This window comes from Salvelinus namaycush, chromosome 7 (assembly GCF_016432855.1).
Source record: "Salvelinus namaycush isolate Seneca chromosome 7, SaNama_1.0, whole genome shotgun sequence".
NCBI lineage: Eukaryota > Metazoa > Chordata > Actinopteri > Salmoniformes > Salmonidae > Salvelinus > Salvelinus namaycush.
In genome coordinates this window covers 5155105-5169453 of record NC_052313.1, presented here as the reverse complement: position 1 = coordinate 5169453, position 14349 = coordinate 5155105, and the positions used below count along the sequence as shown (strand labels likewise).

General features: G+C 43.5%; 1 protein-coding gene across 1 annotated transcript in view; it reads right to left on the bottom strand.

Moving 5' to 3' along the window:
* Positions 1-14349, bottom strand: part of LOC120050390 (netrin-G1-like) — a 239656-nt gene that overhangs the window by 30702 nt on the left and 194605 nt on the right. The window contains exon 4 of the mRNA XM_038996978.1: positions 10799-10807. Coding sequence (XP_038852906.1) covers positions 10799-10807 — 9 coding nt within the window. The remainder of the gene's footprint in view (positions 1-10798; positions 10808-14349) is intronic.

Genomic DNA, 14349 nt, shown 5'->3' with positions numbered 1-14349 from the left:
CTAGACAAATAAAACAAAAAGAAGAAAAACAAATAAACACATAAATAAACAAAAGCATGATATTTTTTGTTAAACATTAAATAATATAAAGTTTTAAGGGCTTAAAGCACTAAGCATCATACACTTTCCTATTGTACTAAAAAGGTTCAAACAAACAGACAGAAAAATGGTCTGATATGAATTATTAAATGGAGAGTGAGATAGGTGATGCTATATATATATATATATATATCCTATATATTTCATGTTATATTCTGAGACTGCAAATATTAGAGGAATTAATACCCACAATGTTTTCACTTTCATTGCACTGTATGAACATCTTACTATTGTGGCATACAGTGTGGTTACCCTGACTGTTACAGATGCAGTCTGTCGAATCATGTTGCCTGGAATCTACTCAGGTTTACCATTTGGAAGAAACAAGAGGTAAAACAAAATGCTATTGTCTTCACAATGTAGATGACCAGTAGTGTTGTGTTGTGTTGTTACATTCTCCTGACAGATGACCAGTAGTGTTGTGTTGTTACATTCTCCTGACAGATGACCAGTAGTGTTGTGTTGTTACATTCTCCTGACAGATGACCAGTAGTGTTGTGTTGTTACATTCTCCTGACAGATGACCAGTAGTGTTGTGTTGTTACATTCTCCTGACAGATGACCAGTAGTGTTGTGTTGTTACATTCTCCTGACAGATGACCAGTAGTGTTGTGTTGTTACATTCTCCTGACAGATGACCAGTAGTGTTGTGTTGTTACATTCTCCTGGCAGATGACCAGTAGTGTTGTGTTGTTACATTCTCCTGGCAGATGACCAGTAGTGTTGTGTTGTGTTGTTACATTATCCTGACAGATGACCAGTAGTGTTGTGTTGTTACATTCTCCTGGCAGATGACCAGTAGTGTTGTGTTGTTACATTCTCCTGACAGATGACCAGTAGTGTTGTGTTGTTACATTCTCCTGGCAGATGACCAGTAGTGTTGTGTTGTGTTGTTACATTCTCCTGACAGATGACCAGTAGTGTTGTGTTGTTACATTCTCCTGAAAGATGACCAGTAGTGTTGTGTTGTTACATTCTCCTGACAGATGACCAGTAGTGTTGTGTTGTTACATTCTCCTGACAGATGACCAGTAGTGTTGTGTTACATTCTCCTGGCAGATGACCAGTAGTGTTGTGTTGTTACATTCTCCTGACAGATGACCAGTAGTGTTGTGTTGTTACATTCTCCTGACAGATGACCAGTAGTGTTGTGTTACATTCTCCTGACAGATGACCAGTAGTGTTGTGTTGTTACATTCTCCTGACAGATGACCAGTAGTGTTGTGTTGTTACATTCTCCTGACAGATGACCAGTAGTGTTGTGTTACATTCTCCTGACAGATGACCAGTAGTGTTGTGTTGTTACATTCTCCTGACAGATGACCAGTAGTGTTGTGTTGTTACATTCTCCTGGCAGATGACCAGTAGTGTTGTGTTGTGTTGTTACATTATCCTGACAGATGACCAGTAGTGTTGTGTTGTTATATTCTCCTGACAGATGACCAGTAGTGTTGTGTTGTTACATTCTCCTGACAGATGACCAGTAGTGTTGTGTTGTGTTGTTACATTCTCCTGACAGATGACCAGTAGTGTTGTGTTGTTACATTCTCCTGACAGATGACCAGTAGTGTTGTGTTGTTACATTCTCCTGACAGATGACCAGTAGTGTTGTGTTGTTACATTCTCCTGACAGATGACCAGTAGTGTTGTGTTGTTACATTCTCCTGGCAGATGACCAGTAGTGTTGTGTTGTGTTGTTACATTCTCCTGACAGATGACCAGTAGTGTTGTGTTGTTACATTCTCCTGACAGATGACCAGTAGTGTTGTGTTGTGTTGTTACATTCTCCTGACAGATGACCAGTAGTGTTGTGTTGTTACATTCTCCTGACAGATGACCAGTAGTGTTGTGTTGTGTTGTTACATTCTCCTGACAGATGACCAGTAGTGTTGTGTTGTGTTGTTACATTCTCCTGACAGATGACCAGTAGTGTTGTGTTGTGTTGTTACATTCTCCTGACAGATGACCAGTAGTGTTGTGTTGTGTTGTTACATTCTCCTGACAGATGACCAGTAGTGTTGTGTTGTATTGTTACATTCTCCTGGCAGATGACCAGTAGTGTTGTGTTGTGTTGTTACATTCTCCTGACAGATGACCAGTAGTGTTGTGTTGTGTTGTTACATTCTCCTGACAGATGACCAGTAGTGTTGTGTTGTTACATTCTCCTGACAGATGACCAGTAGTGTTGTGTTGTTACATTCTCCTGACAGATGACCAGTAGTGTTGTGTTACATTCTCCTGACAGATGACCAGTAGTGTTGTGTTGTTACATTCTCCTGACAGATGACCAGTAGTGTTGTGTTGTGTTGTTACATTCTCCTGACAGATGACCAGTAGTGGTGTGTTGTGTTGTTACATTCTCCTGGCAGATGACCAGTAGTGTTGTGTTACATTCTCCTGACAGATGACCAGTAGTGTTGTGTTGTTACATTCTCCTGACAGATGACCAGTAGTGTTGTGTTGTTACATTCTCCTGACAGATGACCAGTAGTGGTGTGTTGTTACATTCTCCTGGCAGATGACCAGTAGTGTTGTGTTACATTCTCCTGACAGATGACCAGTAGTGTTGTGTTGTTACATTCTCCTGACAGATGACCAGTAGTGTTGTGTTGTTACATTCTCCTGACAGATGACCAGTAGTGTTGTGTTGTTACATTCTCCTGACAGATGACCAGTAGTGTTGTGTTGTTACATTCTCCTGACAGATGACCAGTAGTGTTGTGTTGTTACATTCTCCTGACAGATGACCAGTAGTGTTGTGTTGTTACATTCTCCTGGCAGATGACCAGTAGTGTTGTGTTGTGTTGTTACATTCTCCTGACAGATGACCAGTAGTGTTGTGTTGTTACATTCTCCTGACAGATGACCAGTAGTGTTGTGTTGTTACATTCTCCTGACAGATGACCAGTAGTGTTGTGTTGTTACATTCTCCTGACAGATGACCAGTAGTGTTGTGTTGTTACATTCTCCTGACAGATGACCAGTAGTGTTGTGTTGTTACATTCTCCTGACAGATGACCAGTAGTGTTGTGTTGTGTTGTTGCATTCTCCTGACAGATGACCAGTAGTGTTGTGTTGTGTTGTTACATTCTCCTGACAGATGACCAGTAGTGTTGTGTTGTGTTGTTACATTCTCCTGACAGAAGACCAGTAGTGTTGTGTTGTGTTGTTGCATTCTCCTGACAGATGACCAGTAGTGTTGTGTTGTGTTGTTACATTCTCCTGACAGATGACCAGTAGTGTTGTGTTGTTACATTCTCCTGGCAGATGACCAGTAGTGTTGTGTTGTTACATTCTCCTGACAGATGACCAGTAGTGTTGTGTTGTGTTGTTACATTCTCCTGACAGATGACCAGTAGTGTTGTGTTGTTACATTCTCCTGACAGATGACCAGTAGTGTTGTGTTGTTACATTCTCCTGACAGATGACCAGTAGTGTTGTGTTGTTACATTCTCCTGGCAGATGACCAGTAGTGTTGTGTTGTTACATTCTCCTGGCAGATGACCAGTAGTGTTGTGTTGTTACATTCTCCTGACAGATGACCAGTAGTGTTGTGTTGTGGTGTTACATTCTCCTGACAGATGACCAGTAGTGTTGTGTTGTGTTGTTACATTCTCCTGGCAGATGACCAGTAGTGTTGTGTTGTGTTGTTACATTCTCCTGACAGATGACCAGTAGTGTTGTGTTGTTACATTCTCCTGACAGATGACCAGTAGTGTTGTGTTGTTACATTCTCCTGGCAGATGACCAGTAGTGTTGTGTTGTTACATTCTCCTGACGTACCGGCACCACCAGTACCAGCACCACACAACCATACCACTGCTCCCTGCATCTCTTCGCCATCCGATAACAAACAAAGAAACTGCCTAAGTCCCTCTCACAATGTTCTCGCCAGATATAAATCCAAGACACATACAGTATAGCACACTCTGGCTTCTATACCTCTACATCTGCTTGGCTAGAGCTCTCCATGGAAATACAGGGGCAGATTTTTTCCAAGACGGTCGCCACATCCACAGCACATCTGCACACTGGATTAACTTGAGTTTGCCTGAAATCAATCTACATAAACCGCTCCGTGAAGCCTTCCTCTTTTCTTCCACCAAGCCCAGATAGAATTTTCGAATCCCTAGAAGCGCCACGCATAATTAAAATGGAGGGGATAAGCAAAGGTATATTGAAACGGGATAGAAGAAAGAGAGGGAGAGGGAGAGAAAGAGATATAGAGCCTATCTTTATACTGCTCTCGTGGAGAGATTCAGCATCTGTGGGGCTCAAGTGGGGGGGGGGGGGGGGAAGGGGTGGTGGAGAGGGGGATATTGTAATGGAGTCACAGAGTGTTGCAGCACATCCATGTCTGCCGACTACGCCAGAAAATCAAATTCCCTGTTTTGAAGGTGTCCTCTTTTCACTCTTTCACAAAAAAAGAGAGAGTGAATAAAGAAAAAAAAAGATATATACTGTATATATTTGTGTTTCTTTAAAAAGAAATCTGTATCATTAAAGGTTTTAACACAGATGAACTGTAGGCAGGAAAAGCTCCATCCTGGTGGATCTGGCCTCAACTGTCACAGCTAGTCACTGTATGACTACTATATATTTGAGGAATATCTGTAAAGAGATATGTTTAATCTTAGTGGGAGGTATAGCCTACCTTGGTTTCGGTTAGCAACACCTAGGGATGAGACATTCGGCCGAACTGCATGCAATCGGGAGAAACCATAAGTTATTAGGTGCAATGGCTATAGTGGACATCAGATTCATTAACAGTACTAGAAGTTATAATACAGGTTGACTGGTGGGGCATATGTAGACAACTAGACACACCGGCTTTACTCAGAACAACTCAGAACAACAGAATGACTGACAAGCCTGTACAGGGACAAGCATTAGATGCATCCCAACACCAGTCCCAGACCATGTCACAGATGACGTCCCAGGGACATTGGATTTAATTGTGTAGTTTCATGGCTCACTTGAGTGTGTGCATCGATGGCAATGATGGATAAACATAAACAAAGAAACAAATATATAACAAACAACAGTCTCTACTTGAGATTCTGTCTGATATGTAGTGGGATAATAACTGATGCAAACATGGCGGGTTGGTTTAAGTGTCACAGGCATTTTGTTGAGTTTATCAAATGAATGCAATCAATATCTAATTACAGGAATCACGAGGAATAAATCATGTGGTGTGTTAGGAATTGGAATGACTGAGAATTGTGATGTAACGTCATTACATACAATTCTGTATTTCTGTGATGGGGAAATGACTGGTGGTGTTTGTTGGTTGTGGTCGGTTGGGTGAAGGAGCAGGGTTGAGTCAAGCCGAGACAGAAGGAAGGTCTTGTTACTTGTTCTAGTATTGTAATCGTTCGTTTAAAACAGCAATAAGTCTCCGTGTTGCAGTATCCTTGACGTCAGTGTGGTCGTGTAGTCATGTGATCATTAGTGTCCAGTGGTGTCACAGCAAGCAATTTAACTACCGTGTGATTGGATAGTGAGCCATACTGTGTGGCGTGTCTAATCATTTGAAATACATTCAGTTTTGGTTAAAGATAAGGGTTATGCGTTTAAGATAAAGTGTTTGGGTATGCATGCACTCAGGCACATAGACATACAGTTAGTTTATGCTGTAGTGTTTGACTAAATGACTATCCAAACCCTCTCCAAGACAATTCCATAACTGATCAACTACATAGAATGTCATGTCAGTTCTAAATAAGTTGCACATTAATAATGGCCACGTGTTCGAATTCAGTTAAGACGCTCTAAAAGTGACATCTTGTACTCAATGCTCTCATAATGAAATGAAATCTTGCAGAGCTCAGATGAAAACGTATATATATATATATATATATATATGCATATTTTGCTTTCATGGCTGCATTAGGGCGATTCTGGCTGGCTTAATAAACCTGAAATAAAGTTGAAGAAAGGTCAGTAAAGAATTCAAGCACTTTCAAACAACAATATGAAACAGTGTTTTCTGTTTTGAGGGTAGATCTGGGGGTAGATCTGGGGGTAGATCTGGGGGTAGATCTGAGGGTAGATCTGGGGGTAGATCTGGGGGTAGATCTGGAGGTAGATCTGGGGGTAGATCTGGGAGTAGATCCGAGGGTAGAACCGGGGGTAGGTCCGGGGGTAGATCCGGGGGTAGCTCCGGGGGTAGACCCGGGGGTAGCTCCGGGGGTAGATCCGGGGGTAGATCCGAGGGTAGATCCGGGGGTAGATCCGAGGGTAGATCCGGGGGTAGATCCGAGGGTAGCTCCGGGGGTAGATCCGGGCGTAGATCCGAGGGTAGATCCGGGGGTAGAACCGGGGGTAGGTCCGGGGGTAGATCCGGGGGTAGCTCCGGGGGTAGACCCGGGGATAGCTCCGGGGGTAGATCCGGGGGTAGATCCGGGGGTAGATCCGAGGGTAGATCCGAGGGTAGATCCGGGGGTAGATCTGATGGTAGATCTGAGGGTAGATCTGGGGGTAGATCTGGGGGTAGATCTGATGGTAGATCTGAGGGTAGATCTGATGGTAGATCTGGGGGTAGATCTGGGGGTAGATCTGAGGGTAGATCTGGGGGTAGATCTGAGGGTAGATCTGAGGGTAGATCTGAGGGTAGATCTGAGGGTAGATCTGGGGGTAGCTCTATCCCAGGACATTTAGCCGTGTTCTGCTTGGTTCCTTCTTTTATTTTAGAGAACGTAGCTACATATCCACGATTTCAGTTTGTTATCCCTCAACTTCATCCCTGGTATGGCTACAGAACCAAAACTGTGTAGTGTTTCCCTGGTCTGGCTACAGAACCAAAACTGGGTAGTGTTTCCCTGGTCTGGCTACAGAACCAAAACTGGGTAGTGTTTCCCTGGTCTGGCTACAGAACCAAAACTGGGTAGTGTTTCCCTGGTCTGGCTACAGAACCAAAACTGGGTAGTGTTTCCCTGGTCTGGCTACAGAACCAAAACTGTGTAGTGTTTCCCTGGTCTGGCTACAGAACCAAAACTGGGTAGTGTTTCCCTGGTCTGGCTACAGAACCAAAACTGTGTAGTGTTTCCCTGGTCTGGCTACAGAACCAAAACTGGGTAGTGTTTCCCTGGTCTGGCTACAGAACCAAAACTGGGTAGTGTTTCCCTGGTCTGGCTACAGAACCAAAACTGGGTAGTGTTTCCCTGGTCTGGCTACAGAACCAAAACTGGGTAGTGTTTCCCTGGTCTGGCTACAGAACCAAAACTGGGTAGTGTTTCCCTGGTCTGGCTACAGAACCAAAACTGGGTAGTGTTTCCCTGGTATGGCTACAGAACCACAACTGGTAGTGTTTCCCTGGTGTGTCTACAGAACCAAAACTGCGTAGTGTTTCCCTGGTCTGGCTACAGAACCACAACTGGGTGGTGTTTCCCTGGTGTGGCTACAGAACCAAAACTGGGTAGTGTTTCCCTGGTGTGGCTACAGAACCAAAACTGGGTAGTATTGTGTGTTGTGGCTACAGAACCAAAACGTTGTAGTGTTTCCCTGGTGTGGCTACAGATCCAAAACTGGGTAGTGTTTCCCTGGTATGGCTACAGAATCAAAACTGTGTGGAGTTTCCCTGGTCTGGCTACAGAACCAAAACTGGGTAGTGTTTCCCTGGTCTGGCTACAGAACCACAACTGTGTGGTGTTTCCCTGGTCTGGCTACTGAACCAAAACTGGGTAGTGTTTCCCTGGTCTGGCTACAGAACCACAACTGGGTAGTGTTTCCCTGGTCTGGCTACAGAACCAAAACTGGGTAGTGTTTCCCTGGTGTGGCTACAGAACCAAAACTGGGTAGTATTGTGTGTTGTGGCTCCAGAACCCAACCTGGGTAGTGTTTTGTGTTGTGGTGGTTAGGGGGGGGGGGAGGATGCTTCTGCAGGTATAGAGACAGACAGTCAGCATCTCATGAGAGCTTCAATGCCCACAGGCCTGTGAATTAACCATACAGACATGGCCGTAAGTCAGTCAGTCAGTGTGCCCTTTATGTGAGTCCCACCCACAGACAGACAGACAGGATGTAATACAGACACTCCCCACTAGGGTTCTGAGAGAGCAGCCATGGTCTGGCTAGGTGTCGGGTTGGGGAAGATCTAGGGAGGGGGTGATGTGTGAGAAGTGTATGTATATACAGTATGTATATCTATGGAGAACATGCATGCAGCACAGGCAGGAGACAACACTGAAGGGAGGGAGGGTGTCCACTTGGTTCCATGCTAATTTCTGACGCCAAATATCTCTGAATTTTCATAATAAACTGTTTCTTATTGTTTGTATCAAATTACACTTTTATGTTAGCTTGAGCTCAGTTGTGGAAACTGTTGTGGTTCAGAGTTCAGTGACAACTAGCGAGTTCATTTTACCACCATATTGTCATTGTAAATATGCTGATACCATTGTAAATGTTAAACATGGCAACATCCCAATACTTTATAAAGAGCTTCCTTTAGTCGTCTTCTTCACTTCCTGAATGCTGACATATAAAAAGACTGGGTAGGTCTGATAGAAATACTGCTCTAATATATCTAGTTCCGAGTTATCTAGTCCTAGTTATCTAGACCTAGTTATCTAGACCTAGTTATCTTGTTCCTAGTTATCTAGACCTAGTTATCTAGACCTAGTTATCTAGTCCAAGTTATCTAGTCCAAGTTATCTAGTTATCTAGACTTAGTTATCTAGTCCTAGTTATGTAGTTATCTAGTCCTAGTTATCTAGTCCTAGTTATGTAGTTATCTAGACCTAGTTATCTTGTCCTAGTTATCTTGTTCCTAGTTATCTAATTCCTAGTTATCTAGTCCAAGTTATCTAGTCCTAGTTATCTAGTACCAGCTATCTAGTTATATAGTTCTAGTTATCTAGTCCTAGTTATCTATTCCTAGTTATCTAGTCCTAGTTATCTAGTTCCAGGTATCTAGTCCTAGTAATCTAGTTCCTAGTTATCTAGTCCTAGTTATCTAGTTATCTAGTTACAGTTATCTAGTCCTAGTAATCTAGTCCTAGTTATCTAGTTCCTAGTTATCTAGTCCTAGTTATCTAGTCCTAGTTGTCTAGTTATCTAATTCTAGTTATCTAGACCTAGTTATCTACTTCTAGTTATCTAGTCCTAGTTATCTAGTCATCTAGTCCTAGTTATCTAGTCCTAGTTATCTAGTTATATAGACCTAGTTATCTAGACCTAGTTATCTAGTTCTAGTTATCTAGTCATCTAGTCCTAGTTATCTAGTCCTAGTTATCTAGTCATCTAGTCCTAGTTATCTAGTCCTAGTTATCTAGTCATCTAGTCCTAGTTATCTAGTCCTAGTTGTCTAGTTATCTAGTTATCTAGTCCTAGTTATCTAGTCATCTAGTCCTAGTTATCTAGTCCTAGTTGTCTAGTTATCTAGTCCTAGTTATCTAGTTATCTAGACCTAGTTATCTAGTCCTAGTTATCTAGTTCCAGTTATATAGTCCTAGTTATCATGTCCTAGTTATCTAGTTATCTAGTCCTAGTTATCTAGTCCTAGTTATCTAGTTATCTAGACTTAGTTATCTAGTCCTAGTTATGTAGTTATCTAGTCCTAGTTATCTAGTCCTAGTTATGTAGTTATCTAGACCTAGTTATCTAGTCCTAGTTATGTAGTTATCTAGTCCTAGTTATCTAGTCCTAGTTATCTAGTCCTAGTTATCTAGTTATCTAGACCTAGTTATCTAGTCCTAGTTATCTAGTCCTAGTTATCTAGTTATCTAGTCCTAGTTATCTAGTCCTAGTTATCTAGTTATCTAGACCTAGTTATCTAGTCATAGTTATCTAGTCCTTTGGATATCTGCAGTCATGGAGATAAAGACTGTAGTTTAGGAAAAGGAAACCATTCAAACACTAATGGGATGCTGTCCATCTAAACTGCTTTTTGTCTATTGGTTTCCCCCAAGTAGAGAGGGTTCTAGCCAGATAGTAAGATTGATGGATAGACTGATGTGGAATGGGCAGGGGCACTTTTACTTGTTCAACACTTGGGTGCATCCGAAATGACATCCCCTATACCCTGCATAGTGCACTACTTTTGACCAGAGCCCTATGGACATTGGTCAAAAGCAGTGCACTATACAGAACATAGGGGACGCATCCTTGGTGTGTGTGTGTGTGTGTCTTTTGTTATTCTCCTGAGTCCCAGCCGGCTGCTGTAGTAACTGTAGACTATGTCTCTAGACGTCTCTCTCTCTGTGCTCCAGGGGCCATTGGCTGCAGCAGATAATACTCATATTGAAATGACCTCCCTGACATTATCCCACCACTGAGGTCGGGGCATTTTAATATAATATAATATTTTATAATGCAAAAAGGGGGGGGGGGGGGGGGGGGTTGTATGCATACTCAGGTGTCTGGCTGCTATCTAGGCTTAACTTGTTCAAGGTGAATTAGTCCACCTCCACACGCAGCCTTCCAGACAACATGGCAGAAAGCTATTGCCATTTCCTTCAGAGAGGGGGGAAAAAAAGGGAATTGAACTAAACCCTGGCATAATGAACACTTCCAAATCAATTATGACTGATCCTTCACTTAAATGAATAATGGGAGGACCTAAATCAGAAATGAACATGTAAAACCACGTGGACTTTGAGGATGGATATGATCAGGCATAGTAAAGCAGCAAGCAGTTTCTGGGGGGGTGGGTGGGCTTTCTGCTTCATTTACTTACTAACTGGACCAATGTTACTGGGGATGCCTGCAAGAGAAAAACAAAACAGTTGGGAATTAGTCTTTTACATTTCATTCTACATTAACAAATTGTATATTGCAGTTTAGGACATTGTTTGTATTAATTTCAACACATTGAATGTAATCTAGTAAATACGCACACACACACACCCACCCACCCACCCACCAGCGGCAGATAGACTAGCTGTTAAAGCATTGGGCCAGTAACCGAAAGGTCGCTGGTTTGAATACCCGAGCTGACAAGGTGAAGAATCTGTCAATGTGCCTTTGAGCAAGGCTCTTAACAGTAATTTGTTCCAGGGGCGCTGCACTACTATGGTTTAACTTTTTAGTTAAAACTATACTTAATATATTCATATGTCACCAAATAATTGATTCAAATACACTGTTTCGCAACTGAAGGTCTACAGTAACTTCAACAGCACTGTCTGGGGTAGCACAATGGTGTAGCCGGAGGACAGCTAGCTTCCGTCCTCCTCTGGCTACATTGACTTCAATACAAAACCTAGGAGGCTCGTAGGCTTCCATAGACATACATGTTAATTATGACCACTTCTGGAGGACGTCCTCCAACCAATCAAAACTTTTGCGGTGTGAACGGACATGTTGCCCATTGAATCTTAGAATTAGGATCAGAAAATGAGTGTGTTGTTTTGGGATTGTGCCACAGAGCATTATGGGGGTTCTATGTGTTGAGAAGCTTGGTGACATTGTTGGATAGAGATTAAGAGTGAAGAGTAATCGTTTAGCATTTTTTAAATTATTATTCAATTAAATTTCATTTTTTCAAATTACAGGAGACGGAAGAGGTATATTATAAATTGTTTTCTTGGTTTAAGCATTTTATTTGTGTGTCCAGTTACTGCTATTTATTTAACATTTGTAGAAGTTAGCCTTGCTAACGTCAGTAGCTAGCTAGCAGTTCTCTCCGCCAGAACGATAGAATGGCCAACACTGCTGAAAATGTTGTGAACTTTTTGTTTAAAAACAACCTTTCATTCTCTGGGGTACACGGAAAAGTGTGAGAATTAGAAGCGAGGGTCGACCTCTGCCCGAGATCAGTTTCGTGAAGAATGATGAAACGGTGAGGGCATTCAATACCAACTGGTATAAAAAAGTATAGCTGGTTAACAGGGAGATTTTCATCAAGCCGCCTGCATTGCTGGCCTTGCCTGCTTTTTGGAAAGTCTGAGCCTTGGTCGAAAGGTGGGTACATTGATCGTTCAGCTAAACGGCAAAACAAAAGCAGTGAGCATATGAATGCCCACATCAGATTCAAGCTGCATCGATAGACAGGACGAGAGGGAAAGTTCCACCAACAAGGGCAACTACAAGGAGCTTGCAGAGGTTGGAGCTCCCGAGTGGGTTATCATTCTAAGGCACTGTATTTCAGTGCTAGAGGCATCACTATAGACCCTGGTTCTATTACAGGTTGTATCACAACCGGCCGTGATTGGGAGTGATTGAACGGAAAGGCACTGGAGCAACGAACCGCCCTTGCTGTCTCTGCCTGGCCAGTTATTATCTCTACACCGGGATTCTCTGCCTCCAGGGGGCTGAGTCACTGGCTTACTGGTGCTATTCCATCCCGTCCCTAGGAGGGTTGCGTCACTTGAGTGGGTTGAGTCACTGACGTGATCTTCCATTCTGGGTTTGTTGCCCCCCTCGGGTTTGTGCTGTGGGGGAGATCTTCATGGGCTATACTCAGCCTCGTCTCTGGGCAGTAAATTGGTGGATTGAAGATATTCCTCTATCCCTTAGGTATGCCCCCTCTAATTCTCTCTCCCTCCCTCTCCCTCCCCTCCTGGAGGACCTGAGCCTGATGATACCTTGCTGTCCCCAGTCCACTTGGTCGTGCTGCTACTCCAGTTTCAACTGTTCTGCCTGCGGCTATGGAACCCTGACCTGTTCACTGGACGTGCTACCATGTCCCGGACCTGCTGTTTTCAACTCTCTCTCTCTGTACCGCACCTGCTGTCTCTAACTCTGAATGCTCGGCTAAAAAAAGCCAACTGACATTTACTCATGAGGTGCTGACCTGTTGTACCCTCTACAACCACTGTGATTATTATTATTATTTGACCATACTGGTCATCTATGAATGTTTGAACATCTTGGCCATGTACTGTTATAATCTTAACCCGGCACACCCCTCAGAGCCTGGTTCCTCTGTTGGCTTCTTCCTAGGTTCCAGCTTTTCTAGGGAGTTTGTCCAAGCCACCGTGCTTCTACGTACATCTGCATTGCTTGCTGTTTCGGGTTTTAGATTTCCGTGTGTGCCTAAGTAGGCTTTACACTTTCCTCCGGTATTTATTTAGCAAAGATGATAAAACATAATCACTCCGGACAGACACAAGCAAAAACTCATGACATAAATATTGCAGCAGCCTAGGCTACACGTAAACATTAGAAATCTGACATGCTGTATGGGATGAAAACAAGACTATTTTTCAGTCTGATCAACTGTAGGCTAATAATAAGAGCAACTGGCAAGTGTCTTCACTGACATTTTCAACCTGAGTCTGTAATACCAACATGTTTCAAGCAGACCACCATAGTCCCTATGCCCAAGAACACTAAGGTAACCTGCCTAAATGACTACCGACACGTAACACTCACGTCTGTAGCCATGAAGTGCTTTTGAAAGGCTGGTCATGGTTCACATCAACACCATTATCCCAGAAACCCAAGACCCACTACAATTTGCATACCGCCCCAACAGATCAACAGATGATGCAATCTCTATTGCACTCCACACTGCCCTTTCCCACCTGGACAAAAGGAACACCTATGTGAGAATGCTATTCATTGCTACAGCTCAGCGTTCAACACCACAGTGCTCTCAAAGCTCATCAATAAGCTAAGGACCCTGAGACTAAACACCTCCCTCTGCAAATGGATCCTGGACTTCCTGACAGGCCGCCCCCAGGTGGTAAGGGAAGGTAACAACACATCCACCATGCTGATCTTCAACACGGGGGCCCCTCAGGGGTGCGTTCTCAGTCCTCTCCTGTACTCCCTGTTCACTCATGACTGCATGGCCAGGCACGAGTCCAACACCATCATTAAGTTTGCCGATGACACAACAGTGGTAGGCCTGATCACTGATAACGATGAGACAGCCTATAGGGAGGAGGTCAGAGACTTGGCTGTGTGGTGCCAGGATAACAACCTCTCCCTCAACATGATCAAGACAAAGGAGATGATTGTGGACTACAGGAAAAGGAGAACCAAGCACGCACCCATTCTCATCGACGGGGCTGTAGTGGAGCAGGTTGAGAGCTTCAAGTTCCTTGGTGTCCACATCACCAACAACTATCATGGTCCAAACACACCAAGACAGTCGTGGGCATGACAAAGCCTATTCCCCCTCAGGTAACTGAAAAGATTTGGCGTGGGTCCTCAGATCTTCAAAAAGTTCTACAGCTGCACCATCGAGAGCATCCTGACTGGTTGCATCACTGACTGGTGTGGCAGTTTCTTGGCCTCCGACCGCAAGGCACTACAGAGGGTGGTGCGTACAGCCCAGTACATCACTGGGGATAAGCT